The 22696-nt window shown below is 41.5% G+C and overlaps 1 protein-coding gene and 1 non-coding gene across 4 annotated transcripts in view; both read right to left on the bottom strand.

Moving 5' to 3' along the window:
• Positions 1 to 22696, bottom strand: part of IQGAP2 (IQ motif containing GTPase activating protein 2) — a 277347-nt gene that overhangs the window by 73784 nt on the left and 180867 nt on the right. For all 3 annotated transcript variants that reach the window (XM_037032366.1, XM_037032369.1, XM_037032367.1), the window contains exons 12-13: positions 18347 to 18471; positions 10047 to 10210 (exon numbers count right to left, since the gene is read on the bottom strand). In XM_037032366.1, coding sequence (XP_036888261.1) covers positions 10047 to 10210; positions 18347 to 18471 — 289 coding nt within the window. The remainder of the gene's footprint in view (positions 1 to 10046; positions 10211 to 18346; positions 18472 to 22696) is intronic.
• LOC118977556 (small nucleolar RNA SNORA11) lies at positions 17984 to 18109 on the bottom strand. The gene has a single exon (XR_005064560.1). It is a non-coding gene; the product is annotated as a small nucleolar RNA SNORA11 (small nucleolar RNA).

Below are 22696 nucleotides of genomic sequence, written 5' to 3'. Positions count from 1 at the left end.
CGTGGATGTTTCTCTCCCTGACTCCCTCCCTTCTGCTTGCTCTAAATAAATAAATAAAACCTTTTTTAAAAAAGCTGTGGCACCTATAGACAATGGAATACTATTTGTTCATCAAAAAGAATGAAATCTTACTGTTTGCAATAGCATGGACCTAGAGGGTACTGTGCTCAGTGAAATAAATCAGAGAAAGAGAAATACCATATGATTTCACCTATAAGTGGAAGCTAAAGAACAAAATAAATGAAGAAACAAAATGGAAACAGACTCAGAGATACAGAGAGAGGACTGGTGGTTGCCGGTGGTGAGGGGCTGGGGCAGTGGGTAAAAGAGGTGAAGGGACTAAAAACCACAAGAATAGTCATGGGGATGGAAAGACAGCATGGGGTGTAGCCAATAATATTGTGATAACCATGCATGTTGCCAGGTGGTGTAATGAACAAAACCGAGGGGAACACTGTGTAAAGTATATGATTATCTAGTCACTAAGCTGTATACCTAAAACCAATACAGAGGATACAATAAAACAAAAAACAAAAAACAAAAACCTGCATGGATTCTCCACAGCGTTGGGATAAATAATAAATACTTAGTTTGGCATTCAGGGCTAACCTTCTAATTTTACTTTCCAATAAGCCTTGCCTGTGATGTAGATATAGCCAAACCTCTGGCTTTGCTGTGATATGATTTCTCTTCTTCTTGCCCTGCCTTCAGCTGAAAAGCTGTTTTTAACATGCTTGCTTTAATTCTTTCCATCTCTCGAAGTCCTCAAAGGACCATTCTTTCCTGATTCTCAAGCTAGAAGTTCACTTCTCTAATCTGAACTTTCAAAGCATTTCATTGTATCTTTATTTTTAATTTTTGCCCTCACCCGAGGACACTTTTCCACTGCTTTTAGAAAGAGAGGAGGTGGTGAAGGGGGAGAGAAACACTGAGAAACACTGAGAGAAACGCTGCCTCTTGTAGGCTTCCAACCAGGGACCGAACCCACAACCTAGGTATGTGCCCTGACCAGGAATGGAACCCACAACATTTTTGTGCGTGGAACAACCCTCCAACAAACTGAGCCACACTGGTCAGGGCTGACTTTTTATTACGGTACTTATATATAGTTCATTTATGTACAAATGTTGATCCTGTAAACACTTAAGTACCATACACAGTAGAAAAGGAGATCCCTCCCTCCCTTCCGAATGCTTTCTGTGGCAACCCCAGGCAGGCGCAAGCTTTTTCAGGGTCTGTGGGGCCCAGCTTCATGCTTTACATATGATGTGGAGAAGTGAATGAGGGAATACAATCCCAAAGCCTCTCAACAGCATGAAAGCCCATTCAGTTCATACTGAGAAAGCAAGGCCCTGTGCATGACGCCGACAGCATCGTTTTTGGTGGGAATGTAAAAAAGTAAGGAAGCTAAGCTAGGAATATACTCAAAGCCATTTAGAAGTTTAAAGTGCATCCATCATTTTAAATGGATGCACTTAAATACGGTTTAAGTGGATGCACTTAAATATAGTTCCTTAAATATAGATTTTATTGAAAAAAACAATATTGTGTTATAAATGCCCAGTATCTTCCTGTAGGTAAATGACTATCTTTCCCTTAGTTTAGGGATTAGACAGGAGGTGAAGTAGTTAAGGACATGAAAGATTGCTGACATGAATTTTCAAGTCTGTAAAAATGTGCACTGGCCATTATACTCTGTAGTGACTGTCAAAACAATAAAAAAATTTAAGTGCCATATTTTTTAGTGTGCAGAGCTTCCTATTTCATTGACTCAGGTTAAAAAACAAGAACAACATGCCCATAAAGACCCTTTACGACATCCATGTCATTGTGTGAAGAATCAAAATCAGGTCAATACTAAAGCAAGCAAGAAAAACAAATCTAAAATAAATGTCAGGATGAAAAAAACTTCAATGGAAAGAACTGGTTTCTACAAATAATCAACTGTATTAGAGTTAACTATAGAAAATATGCAATGATATTCCCTTGTTAAAAGCACACTTTGTTTTTATATAGCACATTACCTATAGCAAAATAGAACTTTTAATGGGGGGTATAATCCATATGTTCCCAAGAAAAGCCTTCAATTTAAAAACATCTAAAGATGGAGGCATAGGTAGACATGCTTCACCTCAATGCATAATCATAAGAAGAATCACAACTGACTTAAAAACATAAAACAGCCAGAACTGCCAGAAAAATCACCTGGAAAAACACCCAGAACTGTACAGAAGTCTGACAACCAAGGATTTAAAGAAGCTGTATTCATCCAGATGGGTAAGAGGGGGGGAGAAAGGAAATCTGGGTGGAGAGAATGTGGTGTGGCAGTTGAGGCTGGTGGAATGAGGGTCCCACACCCATGTGTAGTGGACAATAACGAGGGGGACACCTTGTGAGCAAGTGATCCCAGCCCTCGTGCAGCCCAGGGTCTTAGTGCTAGAAAAATGAAACCTCATAAAATGAGCTGTAAACCCAGTGGGGTTTAGGGTGGTGGAAGAAACTCCCAGTTTCTGAGGAGAACCCGGAACATATGCAAACTCACCCATTCTGGGGACCACAAGCAGGACAGTGAGGGGCTCTGGTTGCATACAGGAAGTGGGCAAAGTGACTAGAAAAGGGGCAAGTACCAGGCAAACCCCCAGAAGTCAGCTAGCAGCAGCACTGTCCTCTCTTCAATCCCTCCCCCATCAAAGAGCCACAAAGTGTTGAAGCACATTGCCCCGCCCTGGTGAATGCCCAAGGCTCTGCTTCATACAACTTAACAAGTGTGCTAAGACAGGAAATCAAAGTGGTTCTACCTAGTACATAGGCACAGGGAGGCTGCCAAAATGAGGAGACAGAGAAATATGGCCCAAATGAAGGAACAGAACAGAAAAACTAAGCGATGTGGAGATAGCCAACCTATCAGATGCAGAGTTCAAAACACTGGTGATCAGGATGCTCAAAGATCTCATAGAACAGGGCAAGAGCTTAAGGGAAGAAATGAAGGCTACACTAAGGGGAATAAAGAAAAATATACAGGAAACCAACAGTGAAGGGAAGGGAACCAGGATTCAGATAAACAATTTGGAACATAAGAAAGAAATATTCAACTAGAACAGAATGAAGAAATACACATTCAGAGAAACAAGGAGAGTTTAAGAGGTCTCTGGGACGTCTCTAAAAGGGCCGAGATCCAAATCATAGGGGTGCCAGAAGGAGAAGAGGAAGAGCAAGAAATTGCAAAATTTCTTTATGAAAAAATAAATTTCTTTATGAAAAAATAAATTGCAAAATTTATCTGAAAAAACAATGAAAGAGGATGTCCCTAATTTGGCAAAGGAAATAGATACAAGCCCAGGAATCACAGAGAGTCCCAAACAAGTTGGACCCAAAGAGGACCACACCAAGACACATCATAATTAAAATGCCAAAGGTTAATGATAAAGAGAGAATCTTAAAGGCAGCAAGAGAAAAGCAGACTTAACTACAAAGGAGTTCTCATTAGACTGTCAGCTGATTTCTCAAAAGAGACCTTACGGGCAAGAAGGGGCTGCAAAGAAGTATTCCAAGTCATGAAAAGTAAGGGCCTACATCCAAGTCATTGCTCTATCCAGCAAAGCTTTCATTTAGAATTGAAAGGTGGATAAAGTGCTTCCTAGACAAAGTAAAGCTAAAGGAGTTCATCATCAACCAGCCCTTATTATATGAAATGTTAAAGGGACTTATTAAGTGAAAGCAGATCAAAACTATGAACAGTAAAATGACAACAAACTCACAACGATCAACAACTGAATCAAACATAAAAACAAACAACCAGAACAGGAATAGAACCATAGATATGGAGATCACATGGAGGGTCACCAGCTGGGAGGGGAAAGACAGAGACTGGGGGAAAAGGTATAAGGATTTAGAAGCATAATTGGGTAGGTATAAAATAAAACAGGGGATGTTAAGAACAGAATAGGCAGTGGGGAAGCCATATAACTTATACGCATGACCCTTGGACATGAACTAAGGTGGTGGGGGTAGAATCACTGGAGTGAAGGGGGGGCGGGTACCAGGCAGAGGGGCGGCAAAATTAGGAAAACTGTAATAGCATAATCAATGCAATATACTTAAAAAAATTAAAATAGCTCAGAATTCACTGCCTCCAGACAAGGAGTGTTCTCTTGAACACTTGTTCTCCTGTCTGTTCTCTTGAACAGACAAGGTGTGTTCTCTGCTAAGTATGTAACAACACTCATTACCCAGACTTTCCCCAGGAGACAAAAGAAATTTGGTGCCTATACAAAGATTATACTTGAAATACTATTAACAAGGACCAAGAGTCCTTACCAACTGACATTACTTCCTCATTCTTTGATAAAACTCAGCATCCATTCTTTGAAGATGATATAATTGAGACCTTTAACACCTTGTAGTTTGCCAGAAGCTTTATTTTATACTGACAATACCAGTAACATCATTTTCTTCTATTATTTTCCACGATTGGACCTTGGGAAGGCAAGGCACAGAAATACCACCATAAACACCACGGGAATTTCTAGCTACCAAAACAGCAGAGGTTAAAAGAGAGACACAGAGACCCCACCAGACAAACACAACCAGATTCTGCCTCACATCCCCTCATTGAGAAGATCAGGCTGAGAAAAGAAAGTTTCAAAACTAGTGGGTGGAGGGAAGGTGGGTAGGAGGGGACTAAATGGTAATGGAAAAAAATACAATAGAGATTAAATTAAAAAATAATGGACAGAGAAAGAAAACTATTTAACAATAGGAATATAACCAAACCAGATTCACTGCTTGGAGTTGTTTTAAATCTGTTTAAAGCTGTTGCCAAAACAATTCAAGCCCCTAATTTTATTGGCCGAAGTGTTCTAGTGCCTGAACTAGAACTCAGTTCCCCAGGCTCATATTTAATGCTCTAATTACATTGTGAAAGCTACTGATTCCCCACTTAGGAAGGGTGCCCAGCAGGGAGCTGGCACCTCACGATCACTCAGGTGAGCACCTGGGGGCCCTGAAGGGGGTCTGTGGAGTTCGGGCTTAATTTAGAACCTTCCAGTGGGATGCGCTGGATGGGACCTCCACTGTCTGCCTTGGAAACACTTGTGTGGTCTGGCTCACCTCAAGGAGAAGCCCCATGTGGCTGTGGGCAGAGGATCATCTTATAGTCCCATAAGGTAGGTACTACCATTCTCATTTTACACATGTAAAAACTGAAACAAAGAGAATTTTGGTGACTTGACTAAAATCCCTGCCTAATTTGTGGCAAAGTTAAGATTTGAATGGCAACTTCTATTTCCAAAGCAAGTAACGTTATTTCTAATTTTTAAATTATTCAATGTATGTTTTTATTGTATTTTTTCATTACCATTTATCTCCCTTTACCCTCTTCCATCTCCACCCACAACCCCCTCCCCTGCCATCACCACATTGTTGTCCAAGTCTGTAAATCCTTTTCCTTTTTTGCTCAATCCCTCCAACCCCACCCCACAGAGCTGTCAGCCTGCTCTTTACCTATGAGTCTGTCTCTATTTTGCAAAGCAAATAACTTTTATCTCAAAATGCCAGTAAGTGTGCCGTGTGCCAGGGCCACAGCTACATTTGTAGGAGCAACGGGAGGCAGCCCACCCTTCCTGGCGGACAGGCTGTCCTCCCCATGCCCTGGGATGTGGCAACACAAGCCTTGAATTTGGGTGTCATTCTCCCACTCACGGGCCTGGCGTTCAACCCAAGCCTCAGGTTCACTGACACCAGATAAGAGAGCCCCCAGCCCCCACAGTCACTGCGAGGCTCAAATGAAGATCTGTGTGAAGGCACCTGTAAGGCGCAGGGCCTATGCTGGGTGTGGCCATGCTGACCGGATGGCTAAAAGCCCAGAAGGCCCACCCCTTAAGGAACAGTTTTCGTCTCCTTTAATGAGGCAGTTTAGTCATGTGTAACTGAGCAGGATTTATATTGCTTTATTTTTTTACTTTGAGTGAATTTTTATTTATAATTTATTTTGCATAGGTAATACATGGTACAAAATTTAAAAGATTAGAGGTCTTCTGGCCAAGATGGAGGCGTAGGTAGACAGACACATTGTGCCTCCTCGCACAACCAAAATTAAGGACAACAAAAATTTAGAAAAAAAACCACATAAGAACAGACAGAAAATTGAACTGTACGGAAGTCCAACAACAACGAACCATTCATCCAGACTGGTAAGAGGGGCAGAGTTGGTGGCCGGTGGAGAGGGGTCACAACAGGAAAAAAGCAGTGGATGGCAGACCCTGGGCACAGGGAGGAAATGGGCAGACCTAGTGAGGTGCACAAGGTTGCTGCAATCATACATTCTCATGCAGATAAACCAGGCAAAAACAGGGAGCAAGACAGACCGGGCAACCCAGGGCCCCAGTGACCAGAAATAAAGCTTAAAAGCACTGATTAAAAACACTTGTGGGGGTTGAGGTCCCCGGGGAGACTCCCAGCCTCACAGAATTCGCTGGAGAGACCCACAGGATCCTAGAATGTACACAAGCCCACCCACCTGGAATCAGCAGCAGAATGGCCTAATTTGCTTGAGGGAAGCAGCAGAAGGGACTGAAATCCAAGAGAGCAAGAAGCAAGCACCATTGTTCCCTGACCCTGCCCCCACATATAGCATCACAACCCAGCAACTGGGTTGCCCCACTCTGGTGAACACCTAAGACTCTGCCCCTCACTATATAACAGGCATGACCAGAGGCCCCCGCCTCCCCCTGCAAAAAGGGCTCAAATGGAAGAACAGATCAAGGCCCCAGAGACAATACATCTAAGCGGCCAAGAGATAGCCAACCTATCAGATGCACAGTTCAAAGCACTGGTGATCAGGATGCTCACAGAATTGGTTTTTGGTAGCAAATTAGATGAAAAAATGAAGGCTACAGTAAGTGAAATGAAGGAAAATGCACAGGGAACCAATAGTGATGGGAAGGAAACTGGGACTCAAATAATGGAGTGGACCAGAAGGAAGAAACAACCAAACAAACAGAAAAGAATAAAGAAACAAGAATTCAAAGAAATGAGGAGAGGCTTAGGAATCTTCAGGACATCTTTAAATGTTCCAACATCCGAATTATAGGGGTACCAGAAGGGGAAGAGGAAGAGAGACAAGTGGAAAACTTATTGGATCAAATAATAAAGGGGAACTTCCCCAGTCTGGCAAAGGAAATAGACTTCCAGGAAATCCAGGAAGCACAGAGAGTCCCAAAAAAGTTGGACCCAAGAAGAAACACACCAAGGCACATCATCATTACATTAGCCAAGATTAAAATGAAGGAGAGAATTCTAGAAGCAGCAAGAGATAAGGGGACAGTCACCTACAAAGGAGTTCCCATCAGACTGTCAGCAGATTTCTCAAAAGAGACCTTACAGGCAAGAAGGGGCTGGAAAGAAGTATTCCAAGTCATGAAATCCAAAGACCTACATCCAAGATTGCTCTATCCAGCAAAGCTTTCATTTAGAATGGAAGGGCAGATAAAGTGCTTCTCAGAGAAGGTCAAGTTCAAGGAGTTCATCATCACCAAGCCCTTACTATATGAAATGTTAAAGGGACTTATCTGAGAAAATGAAGATAAACATGAACAGCAAAGAGACAGCAAACTCACAGGTATTAATGACACCTAAAACAAAAGCAAACTAAGCATACAAGTGGAACAGGAACAGAACCACGGAAATGGAGAGCACATGGAGGGTCAGCAACAGGGGAGTGGGAGGAGGAGAAGGGGGGAGAAGGTACAGAGACTAAGTAGCATAGACAGTAGGTAGAAAATAGACAGGGGGGGAGGGCAAGAATAGTATAGGAAGTGCAGAAGCCAAAGAACTTATGACACATGGACATGAACTAAAGGGGGGAAGGTGGGTGGGAGGGGGTGTGCAGGGTGGAGGGGAATGAAGGGGGGGCAATGGGACAACTGTTTTGGCATAATCAATAAAACATATTTTAAAAAGAAAAGAAAAAAAGAACCAAATATAGGAAACAATTAGGGGTGAGGAATTTCACTAATTCATTAAATAAGCATTATTTCATGCCTACTATTAAAAAAATAAATAAAAGATTAAATATTTCTTTTTCTTCCCTAGCCACTCAATGCTCTTCCCCAGTGGCAACCACTTATGTATGGTGTTGGAGAGTAGATGAGGCCAGAATATTTCTAATGATTTGAGATGAAGTTAGTTACTTCGAAGGGGACACTGGAATCAGTGAAATTTTGTTCTAGAAACTAGCCTAAGTAACTGGCGGAACTGGCCCTTTGTGAGTTGTTTCCCTTGCCTTTTAAAGGTTTAGAAACATTGAATACGGCCCTGGCTGGTGTAGCTCAGTGCATTGATTACAGGCCTGCAAACAAAAGGATCACAGTTCGATTCCCAGTCAGGGCACATGCATGGTTTGCAGGCCAGTTCCCAGCAGGGGATGCACAAGAGGCAACCATATACTGATATTTCTCCCCCTCTCTCCTTCCCTTCCCCTCTAAAGATAAATAAAATCTGTAAAAAAAAGAAACATTGAAAAAAGAGAAACATTGAATATATAATAAATGCACTCTGTAAAAATTCAACAATCGAAGTGGTACAAAAAGAAAAAGAAGTCTCACACCTTCTGCCTAGTTTGCCTCCCAGTGTCTTCTTTCAGAAATATTTTACACACATGTAAGCATACCTACATATGGGTGTGGATCCTATTTTTGTATGCATGTGGAAGCCTACATACACTCAACACACAAAGTCAGTATTGTCCAATGTAGAACCATTCACTCTTCTTGATGTATTTCACATATGGATATGTATATATTGGAATTTAACAAGCCACCTCATGATGGACATTTCAGTTGTTTTTCATCTTTTGCTATTATAAAAAATGATGCAATAAATATCCTTTTCCATTGGCCTTTAATGCACAATAATAAATGTTTGAGTCACATAGACTGGGGCATGGTTTCAGAAATAATGACTTTTTTGGACAACTTAGTCTTAGCTTCATTATCTGCAAAAGGATGATAATGATAGTTCATAGAGCTGTGATGAGAATTACGTGAGAATATGCACAAAGCACCTAACGCCATGTCTGGCAAAGAGCAGGTGATCATTAAATGTTTGCTCTCACTAAGGATGTATTTGCTGTTTCCTCTGAGGCAGTTCCTGGGTTCTACAGACCCACACAGAGGAGACGCTCACCGCTGTTGTGTTTGGCTAGCACCTGGGGACATTAAAGCTAGGTCCCAGGTAGTATCACTCTCACTCTCAAGTGACAAGTCAGATAAGCCTCACCACTCAGCCCAGTACCCTTCCAATAATGGCCAGTATCTGTCAGACTCCTCATAATATTGGTACAAGCTCCACAGCCAGATAAAACCCTCTGCTCTTTATGGGAACTCTGGCCAGGTCAGTCTTCTCTGATGCCCAGAACAAACCATGCCGGTACCCATCACCTGCCTACTTCATCCTGCTTTCCACCCACCTGAACAACTCTTCCTTACCTTTCAGGGGCAGCTCCTGTTCTATCTCCACTGCAACTCCTCGTGGGACTCTAATCCACCATGATCCCAACCATCTCTGAATCACTCTGGGAATTCCTCGTTTTGATGCTTCACCACATACCTATCTCTACTATTATTTAACTATTCTATAAGAGAATGCCTACTACCTCAATACATTTTTAAGCATTGACGATAAGGGCAGAGAACATTCAAACGGTGTCGTGTGCGCCTTGGACCCTCTTTTCCCTACCAGATGCTGCACTACACACACAGTCATATCCAATGACTTAAACTCTGAACAAAAACCCACTCACTCAAAAACCCAAATGAGTTTTTAGTAAAAGAGTAGAAGCAGTGATCAACTCTGGAGCCAGCTTCCCCCTAATGTTTGAAGCCAGGGAAATGACAGCCCAATTATTTCCATTCTGATTCATAGGCAATTGCTGGAACAAAAAGCTAACAAGCTTCAGGGAAAAAAATGGGTAAAAAACCCCCCCTCCTTTTTGCCTTTTCCCTCATCCAGTTTGTAAATTTGAAAGAAACAAACTCACTAAAACTTACCATCAGTTTCTGTGATTTCGCATGGTATAAAACATCCTGGTAGTGCTGGGCAGTATTTGGGTCCACATTTTTAATTTTAGCAGTAGGTAACTGCAGACTTTCTACAGTCTTTAAAGGGTTCCCTTCATCAATAGCTTCATTGATGTGCCCTACCGCCACAATTCCTAGAAAAATGAAGAAAGTTTTCCTTTTAAGTCACAATACTTTCTAAGTCCTCTAGAATCAGCAGTTGTAAAGACTGAGTTAGAGATGGGCATGGAAAATCCACACAAGGAAACTATAAGAACTAATACACAAGTGCAGCCAAGGCCACAAGAAACAAAATCAATGTACAGGAATCAATTGCATCCCTACACAGATGCAGCAACTTCTGAAATGAAATTAAGGGAAAAAATCCACTTACAATAGATTCCAATTACAGATACAGCATAATCACAAAAAGAATAAACAGTTAGGAATAAACTTAACCAAAGAAGCATTATAAGATAAATACACTGAAAATTATGAAATATTATTTAAAAGGTTAATGGTGATCTAAATAAGTGGAAAAATCATCTCACATTCATGAATTGAAAGATTTAGTATTGTTCAGATGGAAATACTCTTCAAATGGATTCAGTGTAATTCCTGACAAAATCCCAGCTCTTTTTTTTTTTAACGGAAATTGCCAAGCTGATTCTAAATCTCATATGGAAATGCAACAGATCAAGAATACAAAATCCTCCCTGGCTGGTGTAGCTCAGTGGATTGAGCAAGGGCTGTGAACCAAAGGATTGCAGTTCGATTCCCAGTCAGGGCACATGCCTGGGTTGCAGGCCAGTTCCCAGCAGGGGACTCACGAGAGGCATCCATACATTGACATTTCTCTCTCTCTCTCCTTCCCTTCCCCTCTAAAGATAAATAAATAAAATCTAAAAAAAAAAAAATACAAAATCCAATATTGAAAAAAGAACAAAGTTGAAGGCCTCTTCCCAATTTTGAAATTCTCTACAAATCTACAGTTAATACTAGCATAAGAGCAGATATACAGATCAATGGCATAGAATTTCAAATTCGGAAATAAACCCTTACAGTTGTAGTCAACTGATTTTTGACACGGTTGTTTAGAAAATCCAACAGGTAAATAATAGTCTTCATAACAAATGGCACAGAAACAACTGGATGTCCACACATGTTAAGATGAAGTTGAATTCCCTATATCACTCCCTGCACAAAAAATAACTCCAACGGACCAAGACCTAGAAGTAAAGCATGCACTATAAAACTCTTGGAAGAAAACATAGCAGGAAATCTCTGTGGCCCTGGATTAGGCACCACATTTTAGTGATGACATTGAAAACACAAACAACAAAAGACAAAATTAAATACATGAGATGGTGTAAAAATGAAACATTCTGTGCTTTAAAGGACACCATCAAAGAAAACGAAAGACAATTTACAGAATGGAGAAAATACTTGCAAGTCCTGTGTCTGAAAAGCACTTGTATATCTTGTATGCAAATATGCCAACTATATAAGGTACTCCTACAATTCAAAAGTAAAAATGAAAACCCAACTTAAAATTAGTAAAGGATTTAAATAGATATTTCTTTAAAGATAGCATAAAGTGGCTAATAAGCACATGAAAAGATGCTGAACATCATTAGTTATTAGGAAAATGCAAATCCAAATCCCCAAAAGACACTACTTCCTACCCACTAGCATGGCTATAATAAAAAAGACAAACAATAACAAGTAGCGTGAGGATGTGGTACAATGGGAACTCACATGGCTGGTGGAAATGGAAAACGTTACAGTCACCTTGATAGACAGGAAGTTCCTTAAAATATTAAACACTGAACTACCACACGATCCAGCAATTCCACTTCTTGGTATACACTCAGGGGAACTAAAACCACATGTTCACGCAAAATCTTACACACAAATGTTTACAGAAGCAGTATTCATTAAGAGCTAAAAGTAGAAACACCCTACATATCTATCAACTGATAAATGAATAAATAAAATATCCATAGAATAAAATATTATTTGACCTAGAGAAGAAGATGAAGTCCAGCCATTGTTAACATAATGAGAATGGTTTGCATGACATCAATGTAAACAGGCAGCCAAGGAGAGGGGACTGGAATGCACATGCATGGACAATGATAACTTCAGTGTACTAGTCAGTATGGGTGGTAGACACCAATGAATGAGCATGTGTACTATGTGGCCATTGCATTCAAAATGACTGAGCAATGAATCTGCATCCAATTTTGTATTTAGCTTAAACATTCCTCCATGGAAACTATCTGAATGATTCAGAAGGCATTTGGGGATGATGCAATAAATGCAGCACAAATAAAAGTGTGGCATGAATGCTCCAAAGATGCCAAGAATCTGTTGAAAGTGATCCACGTTCTGGAAGGTCTGCAACAAACAGAACACCTGAGAATGTTGAATGTGTACGGGCTGCAATCAACAAAGATCGGCAACTGGCAGTACAAGAACTAGAAGCTGATCTGGGGAGTCCAAAAACTACTGTGTCTGAGATTCTGGTGCAGGATCTTGCTATGTAACATGCCATGGCAAAATTTGTTCCACAGCTTCTGCTACCAGAGAAGAAGGAACATCATGCTGCAGTAGCTAATGACTTGATTCAAACCGCTACTTATGAACCAGACTTCCTCAAGAAGGTCATAACTGGATCATGGGTTTACGGCTATGACCTAGAAATGAAGGCCCAGTTATTCCAATAGAAGTCATCTTGTTCTCGATACCTGAAGAAGTAAGGGAAAGTCACAGCAAAATCAAGACCTGTAACTGTGTTTTTTGATTGGGAAGATGTCGTTCATCATGACTATGCCTCTCCAGGCCAGACTACCTCAATGTTCTTCATTGGGTGAGAGATGCAATATGACGAAAATGGCCGCAGCTATGGGCAACTGGTGATTGGCAGCTTCATCACAATGAAACACCCACTCCATATATCATGTCTTGTGAAGGGTTTTTTTGGTATAAAATCAAACTACCTAGGTGACTTGGCCCCCCTACAGCCCAGATTTGGCACCCCGTGACTTCTGGCTTTTCCCAAAACTAAAATCACCTTTGAAAGGGAAGATATTTCAGACTACTGATGAGATTCAGGAAAATACAACAGGGCAGCTGATGGCGATTCCAACATAGGGTTTTGCAAAGTGTTTTGAACAGTGGAAGAGACAATGAGGTCCCAAGGTGCTGCCTTGAAGGGGCCTGAGGCAGCAATTGTTCTATGCACAATGTTTCTTATAACTTGTATACCCCTCAATAAATGTCTCTTATTTTTCATATTACATGGCTGGATATGTTCTGGACAGACTTCGTACACTGATAAGTAATACAACATGGATTGACTTTGAAAACATTATGCTAAGTGAAAAAAGCCAGACACAAAAGGCCACATATTACGTGATTCTATTTATATGGAGTGTCAAGAATAGAAAAATCCGTAAAAACAAAGTAGATTAGTGGTTCGTAGGGGATGGGAGGAGGGGCAAATAGGAGTGACCACTCATGGGTGTAAAATTTCTTTTTGGGGTGATGAAGATGTTCTAAGTTTAGGCAGTGGTGAGACGCAAGATGGCTGTGCAGGAGGCGGGATTCACAGTTGCCTCCTCCCAGCACCGAATCACAGTTGCAGCTAAAATACGGAAAGTCAACCTGAATAACCACCTGAAGATAGTGGAACAGAAGTCTTATAACTATCATACAACTTTTAAATACCATGAATATCTCAGTGAAGCTGTGATAAAAAGGGGAATGACTTTCTATACAAGTAGCTGCAGGGATGTTAATTTCTAGCACAGCCTCACTTAGACAGTGGACGAGGGAACCGCAGAACACTGGGGCTGGAAGAATTTCATGTGGAGATACATAGGGGAAAAAGTCTGAAATGCAAAAAGGTTTGGATATACATTTTATTCTTTGGATTACTCTACTCTCTTAAAGCCAAACTTATTATTTCTCCTTTTGTCAGTTATTTTTCATCAAAAACAATCACAAGTTACTCTATAAATGTGATATGCTATGAAATAGAACAAATACTATCAATATTTATGAAACAGAACAAGCACTATCAATTTTTAAAAAGTATCTTCATCTTAATATTGGAATTAAGGTAAAATATTTAGCTAAGTATGTCCCAAATAGATGACTCTATAAATATCACCTTGCTAAGAATGAAAAGATTTCTCTGGAGGAGGGAAGGAACCATCTAAAATGACTAGAAATTATTCCTGATTATTGTACTGAAATATGTTTGAAGAAAAAGTAAAAGTACTTTTCTAACATGCAAGTTACATTATTTCAAAACATTGAAAAAAAACCTCAAGAAAGTCTAAGTACTATTCGCACACAAGGTATTATATTAACCTGGAGTATTACAAACTGGAGAGCACAAAATACTTCCTTTCATTGGTAGACTGTTTTAAATACTTTTAAACACCCCACCCCAAAATGATCTTAACAAAACTAAGAAATGTGTGTTCCCATTGGCTGCTCACCCGGGAATGATTGCATGCCAGCTGACTTGATTGAAATCACCTGCTTAAGTTTTGTTTGGGGTGTTTCTAAGGACACAAGCTGCTGAGGTCACAGTAAATGACCTCACAGGAGCTGAAAGACTTACCCAGAAGCCTCCTGGGTGCATCTGATCACTTCCTCAGTCATAAGTCAAGGGGAAATCCCATTTGAACAAAGACTGCTGAGCCTCAGCTCATGGCCCACTTCTTCAAGTCATCATGTGAGACTATACCATTCTAGTCCAATGAAAGAGTGGGCATCCTCTTAGAGGTTGTATATTTGAGACAGCAGAGGAAGCAACCTACAAAGAATGGTACCTACCAGGTGTAAAAAGCAACAATTCCAATTGAAATAATTCAAAGGAAGAAAACTTCCTTGTCTAGGCTGGTTAAAATAATGCGCATCTATGGCTCTACTGGGAAAAGTGAACTTTCCAGTCAGAAATCAAGAGAGTATCCAAGTCTAACAAAACGCATTTAGCATCTTCTCCATTAAACATACTTTCCACATTTTTCCATCAGCTTGCACACCTTCTCCACATCCCAGGTCACACAGAGGGTTGGAGCTGTGGGCACATGGCAGGGGTCGGGTGGGGAGAGTAATGCACTTTCGAAACGTCCAAGAAAGATTCTCAGCTCTTTCAGATGATTTAATTGCTATAGTGTATAATTTGCGCCTGTTCATGATGGTATACTTTAAAAATACAGACTTTCAAGCAATTGCCTAAATATATGGTATCAAACTCAATACTTGAGGAACTTTAAACAAAAATACCTCATTTTGACCGAATAACAAACCAAACCAAAACAGAAAAATTAAATATTCTGTATTCAATTCCCCAAAAGGTAGAAAGGAAATATGATATGGAATATTTGAAATAACTCTCCTGGATAGGACATATGCCCTTCACGACAAGATGTTGAAAAGAAATATGATAGGGGCCGTGTGATGTAGGTTGTGGAGAATACCACAGTTACCTAGATTAATACCATACCACCTACAAAGACCACTCTCTTTTTAAGTTATACAAATGTTACTTGTTTTTCTTTTCTTTTCTAAAAGCAAACACTCTGTTAGATAGTCTGGGACAAATATGGCACCCCTATCCTTTTCAATCCAAGTCAAGAATGAGAGTAGAACTACAATTGGTCAGCACTGAGAACTAATGCACCTTCACTTGTGTAAGAAACACATACCAAAATAACCAGAGCAGACCTGGCCTGCAGGTATTGTCAGAAAGAATTGGGGAAAAGTTATGGAATAGTGCTTGGCCAGAAAAAAGGAGAAAACCTTACCTTTTGTGACAACCTGAAGAATTTTTTGTTGTTGTTGTTTGTTTGTTTTTGAGAGAGAGGGAGGAGAAGGGAGGGAGAAAAACAGAGAGAGAAACATCAATGTGTGAGAGAGAAACATTGAGCAGCTGCCTTTCTCATGAGCCCCAACAGGGGACAGAACCCACAACCTAGGTACGTCCCCTGACCAGGAATCAAATCTTTGACCTTTTGGTTTGTGGAATGACATCCAACTAAATGAACCACACCAGTCAGGCCCCTGGAGAGTATTAATTATGCTAAATGAAGTAAGCCACTCAGCGAAGGACAACTACCATCTGATTTCACTTATATGTAGAATCTAATGAATGAAATAAATAAAAATACAAACACACTTTCAGATACAGAGAAGATTGACAGCTGTCAGAGGGAAGGCGGGTTGCAGGAGCTGAGTGAAAAAGGTGGAGGGATTAAGCAAACAAAAAAACCCCACACAAACAAACTCTTAGCCACAGTCAACAGTGTGGCAATTACCAGAGGGAAAGGGAATTGGAGGTAGGTAGAAGAGGATAAAAGGCGATAAAGGGGTGAGGAGGAGACTTGACTTGGGGTGGTGAACACACTTCAGTACACAGATGATGTAGTATAGAATTATACACTTAAAACATACATAATTTTATTAACCAGTGTCACCCCCCAAATTTAATAAATGTTTAATGAAAAAAATGAATTGGGAAAAATGAGAAAACAAAGATGAGACCTGATTCTTTGTTTGCCTCCCCAAAGAGAGGAGTCCCACCCTTGGGTGGCAACAGCCAGGGGGCCAGACCATGGCTGCAGGGACTGCAGGTGTGGGGCCTGGTGTTCAGGGGGAAGACGGCCAGACAGAGGCCTGGGACCCTAAGCTTCCTAACAGCACACAAACACCAGGGTCTTTCCCCGCAGCAGTCGATGTTGAACATCTGCGCAAAGCAGTGCTTCCCTCTTGATTAACATCTGGCAAGAACCACCAACTCCCAAGCCAACGTGCTGGACAAGAGCTAAGCAGCCCGTGTGTAAGCCATCTGATTGCAGGGATTCCAAAAGGTCTCACTGAAAGGGAATGTGGAGAGCCAGCAGAAAGCTGTGCGGTTGCAAAAGAGGACATTTAGATTTATACACAACTTGACAAGGATGAATGGAAGAGAGTGTCCAGTGGTTGGTGTGAGAGTGGTCCATCCACAGCACACGACGCCAAGGCAGCCGGCCTGCACCCTGCTTTCTATTGTATTCAGGGTCTAGAGTGAGAATGTTTAACAAAAAAACAAAACAAAGCGAACAAAAACACAAACCCAGCCTGATGCTGGGCACAAGTGCTTGCAGGAAAAAGAGAAGAAAACTATGCAAATGCAATGAACTAACAAAGTCATCCGTTTTATCTCAAGAGTGATTTTACCATCCTAAAATTAGGGCCTTGGGAAGACCAGACCCAAGACCTCCCCCAAACACACTAGGACAAAACAACCTGAACCTGTGAGAGAAGTACCTGCCTACTCTATCATTAAACTTAGACTAAGTGAGTTAGAAAAGTAAGTCAAAGCCGAGCGCTGACGGGAGCTCAACAACATTAGAAATCCGAATCCAATGTTGCTGACAAATCACAGAGCTCAGAGAAAACCAGAGATGATGGTGCTGGTTGGTTTGGTTTATGACGGAAAAAACAGCTTAGAGCTTGAAGTTGGTAATTCATGCTACAGGAAAGCAGTGAATATACTGATTGCCCAACTTACACAGCTCCTCATTCTTCACCGTTTTTATAGACAACAGGCAAATGATAAGGAAGCAAGCGACATTGAAGAACACACGTTTCAGGGTACATCTTCCAGAGCCCCCCCTCACTTCCGAGCTGGCAGTTCATCATTTCTAGAAACACAGCAACTCCCCATGACTGCTGATTGTACAGCTACAGTTAGGTTATGTTCCAATTTCTTCCTAGGGCAGGAATATGTGTGTTTTCCTTTCAGAAAAACGCCCAAATGAAAGGTCAAAATAAAGTTCAGTGCCTAAAAAACTGAGTTATGTAGAGTAGACATCTTTGAAGTACCAATACATAAAAATTATTAGGACCTCTATTTAGGGCTTTGCCCCATGTGTAGGGCGTAACGTCACAGGAAGGTCACAGTGCCCTGCCCTGTAAGGAGCAGGCCCAAGCTGGTGCTGGACCCGCTGTAAACAGAGGAGCCAGTCTCCAGTCTCCCCCTCTGATCACACCCCTATTTGCATGTGTTTTTATTCTGTCCATTCATGTCTTCTCATGTATGCCTTGTCATGTTTGTGATGTTGGTGCAGTAGCACATGCATACAGATTATACACACACATACATACATGTTAGGGGAGTGTGCTGTCACAGGGCTTCATGTGCAAAAATCTGTAGCCCTAATTTAGACAGCCAGGTGGTCCAGACACCTTGTTTCCCACTAGACTGGATAAAGAAAGTGTTCCATACTTACGGTCCTTTTCTTCTTGAATCTGAATATTAACCATATCAATACAATGCTGAATTTCGTTCCAGCTTAAGTTCTCTTGCCCTTGGGACAAAACTTCCAGTTTCATGGAGAGCAGTTCATTTGCATACCTGTGGGAGGGAAAACATCAGGACACCAATCAGAGACATTCATTCTTAGTTCAGGTTCTGCATTTTCAATTTGACACGAGGGGCCTGAGGGTAGTTGTTCTGAGATTGGTCACAGAGTAAAAAGACAAAATTGTCACGTGCAGCTTTGTCAGCATATGGCAAGCTCACTTACACTAATACTGTACTTCTTAAAAAATACTTTATGTACAAATGCTGCTTAATGAAAGTTTCTGAAAATCCTACTTTGTACGTAACTCAAGGAAAACAAAACAAAAACACACTTAGACATTCTCAACTCTGTGAAGTTGCTTTTCCTAAATACTAATTTTCTTCCATTTTGCACATCTTGGAATGAGCACAGCTCTTGACCCTTTCATCAAGGGTTCTTTTTTTACTTTTGTTTTCCCCAAATCTGAGCTGTAAGTAAGAGACCATTCGGCTGTAACCCTAACATAGTTGAGTTACTTTGCGATCTAACAAGCCCACTGAGGAGTCAAATAAAATGCAAATGCAGTTCCAGAAACCTTGCTGAGTAACACACACCTTCGCTGTATGTTTTCTTAAAGACGTGTTGCATAAATTGAATCAGAATATCTTAAAGTTTCTCCTCATCTGCCCATTCCACCTAAGGCTTCAGAGCAGCTACGCAAAACCCTGTCTATGTCCCCTCCTCGCCACAGACTCTCACACCTCCTTCCCGACCCTTGACCCCCCTCATGCTGCACAGCCCTCTGGGAAACAGAGTTCGGTCAACCACTCCAATTATTTTTCTTGTCTGGAGAAATTTTAGAGAAAAAACATCCATCTTGATATATGACTAGGAAACTTTCACTTCTTAATAATCAATTTTCCTATTTAAAAATTACAGAACTAACGTTACTACCATCAGCTCACACGAGCCATTCTAGCCCAAAGTAAAGAGCCTTCACAGTTTACTTTGCTTTTGTACTACTCCAGGGAAATAAAGACCAAGCACCTATGTACATATTGACTTACTATGTGGTTTGACTTCTGAGTAGCACCTGCGGATTTCCTGAGGGAGCTGAAAAGAATTAGCATCGCCTTAAGACTGAAAGTGTTTTCCTGTTGTGACAAATGTTCTTAAAAGTTCTGTATTGCCCCAAGGTGACACTGAGGTGTCTTCCACAGAGAGTAGCTTGAGAAAGAAAAACAGCATTCAAAATAGCAGGTGGCTGACTGAGGTATCACCAAACGCAGGCCTGAAACTGGTTAGCTGTCACATGAGAGATTTTCACCTCACCAAGAGTTATGGACCTAAGAAGATACTTGGAGTCACTAGTAATACATAATACTAACCATAATCACAATAAGGGTAAATGACAACTTGCATGGTTAGCATCCCTTACAGATGGGGCCATTCTAAAAATGAGCGCAAAATCCTCAAGACCATTTCACATGCTTAACATCTAAACGATCCAATGGGAATAAAACGAGAAAGCTTAAGGATAAACACAGAATGCACAACGATCACCCATCATTTCTTTAGAAATGAACACTAGTCTGAGGGCACAGATTTTAGGGGTAACGACAGAGCTCCACAGGCTTTTCCGTGTGAGTATTGAAGACGTCAACTTCGGAGAGTGTTTGTATTGGCCCCAAAGGTCCCTGTCGTTTTCCGCTCACCTCTCTTAGAGCTCTCCTCACCAACTGCCATGGGTGGACTAGTAAGATTATATTCCTAACAGACTGGGGGCATTGTGAGTTTACAATGCCAATTTTGTCCAGCAGGTGTGTCTATTAAGCATTTGCTATACAGAAAACAAGATGCAGCCTTTATACTTCACGGAGCTTTCAGTCTAGTGGATAAGAGGACAAGAACTCCAAACAAGTAAAACAGCAGAGCACAGGAAAGGCCGTCCTGCAGACGGTCAGTAAGAGGAGAAACAAGGGCCTTCCAAGGAAGAAGAAGCAGAAGGAGATCTTAGTGGTGGAGCACCCTGCCTGGGACAGGCCCCGGACCAAGCACTTAGTCCTCAAAACTGTTCCGCTAATGCAGACAAGATGTTTCTGTTTTGCTTTTGTGCTTCACAAGTGAAGAGAAAAGAGCTCTGCTCAGAGGAATCAAAATTACACTTTTGGCTGCACCACTGTGACCACACCATGCTAATTCTCAGGAGAGATGGCATTAGTGGGGGTGGAAAGAAGCATGGAGCTAACTTAGGAAGTGTACTCTGTGCTGGGGGGCTGGGGAGCTCCAAGGCGGGGCCAGGCAGAGGCGGGTGACAGGTACTATGTTCCTGGGGTTGGAGGAGCTCGCACAGGAGCACACAGGCCAGCAAGTGCACAGTGTGCTCAGCTCCAGCTTGGCTGAGGGCACAGTGCAAGGAAAGAGGCAGCTGCTGCTCAGACGAGAACAATGCTGCTATGTTCGGAGTGAGGAGTCTGTTCTTAATTCAAATGAAGACTGAGAACACAAAGAAAGGAGCATGATAAACATAGCTATGTTTTAAAACAATCAGTCTGGGAATAGCATGTGCCTGGAGCCAATGTCAACTCCACATCATCTCTGTGAGGATTAGACAAAAGAACCTTCCTGGGAAAACCCAGTCCCAGGGCTGGAAGCCATGATGACTAGACAGAGCCTTGGTAAGAATGCATCAAGGCGGCCATGCCGACACTCTTGTGCTATGAACCCACACAAACTGTAGTGTTTAAGAGACATTGACTCAGCAGTGTTTCTTAAACTTGAAAACCTGTCACTCGGGCTTCCAAGCACCTGGGTTCAAAGCTGACACTGGAAGTGACATGCTGAGGCCATGGAAGGTCACGTGGGGCCGGTTCAAGAACTGAAGGGGGCCTTGAATCTATGTTGGTACTGGGTCATCCGGGTGACCCAGGGAATGCTTAAATCAATTTTTTTGGGGGGGGAGAATGTTTTTTTATTCAGTGTTTAAGATTGAAAACTTAAGATTTTGGCTTGCAGTTGATGAGTGGAAAGAGAAAAAAAACCCATAAATGACCATCTGATTGGCTAGTTAAAATGCTATGACTCAGTCAAATTACTCAGTGATGTACCAGTTACTTTGTGGGCTTATGAGTTCCGGAGTAAAATAGCTCTAAACAAAACATATCATCTGAGAGCACAGGCTAAGGGGTGTGTGAAATACCGAATAACAAAGCTGATAAAGGGAGGTGGTAGCGGACCTTTTGATCCTTTCAGGCTTCTAGCCGTTGGTTACCATATGCAAAGACCTAGGAGGGAGCAAGTTATTTTATTTCTTGACTTGCCTGAGTTAAATGACTTCAACCCAATAAGCAGGAATCAAGAAATACTTTATAGATTGGTTAGAAAACATAAAGTAGTCCCGCCTCCCCAGGAGAATGTCAGTTGGATTGAATCATTAGAGAAACAATGGTTATTGCCCATAATGTACTTGTCACACTAAAAACTGTTGAGTAGAATTTCCATTCCAAGTGTTGTTTTCATCTTCACCATCACACTGGGTCCGAAATCTATACATCTTTGTCTCCTTTTTAAAGTCTTTCCCACTTCTCCAGCACTCTTTTTCTCATAGGTTCTCTTTTTTTCTGAATTGCTAGATGATGCAAGGTGGGAGGATTCTGAAGACGCTGCCCTCACTGAGGTCTGTGCAGGAGGAGGATCACTAAATACAAAGTTGCTAATCAATCCCTAGATGGCAAGGAACAGGTACTGAACCAGCTGATGTCCAAATTCTCCACTGGAAGAATGTACCAAGAATGTAGCTGATCTTCCTGCTGGCAACAGTACCACTGAAGCACTTGGGGCAAGTTCCAAATCCTGTAATTTCTTTTTTTGTAATCTTCTTTGCGAAATTCTTTCCTGGGAAACACAGTTGCTAATGCAAAATTACTGTGAGTGTTGCCAACATCTGTGCAGCAGACTGCCTTTCTCCCTACCGGCACTTCAGAAGGGAGCTGATTTATAAGGAAGAACCATCAGGAAGACAGAACTGAATTCTTGCAATTGTGTTTTTCTTTTACAGAAGTGTCCCTCTTAACTTCCATTTTTGCTGTTTAGCCAGCGAGGCAGCAGCTTTAGCAGCTTCTATTTCTTCCTTGGTCTTTGCAAAATGAGCAGCTCTCTTGCGTGATCCAATGCAATCTGCTGTTTTATATGCTCTTGAGCTGCCCCATCTTCTGCCTTTTCTCTCCTTTCTTTATGGTTTTTGGTAATCTTTCCACTCTGAGGGGGAGGTCCTTGCAGGTCCCTGATTTGCACGTC

The sequence above is a fragment of the Sturnira hondurensis genome, unplaced genomic scaffold (genome assembly GCF_014824575.4).
Source record: "Sturnira hondurensis isolate 20B ecotype Veracruz unplaced genomic scaffold, ASM1482457v3 Scaffold0021354, whole genome shotgun sequence".
Lineage (NCBI taxonomy): Eukaryota > Metazoa > Chordata > Mammalia > Chiroptera > Phyllostomidae > Sturnira > Sturnira hondurensis.
Note: the sequence above shows the minus strand (reverse complement) of the source record. Positions and strands in the feature narration are given on the sequence as shown.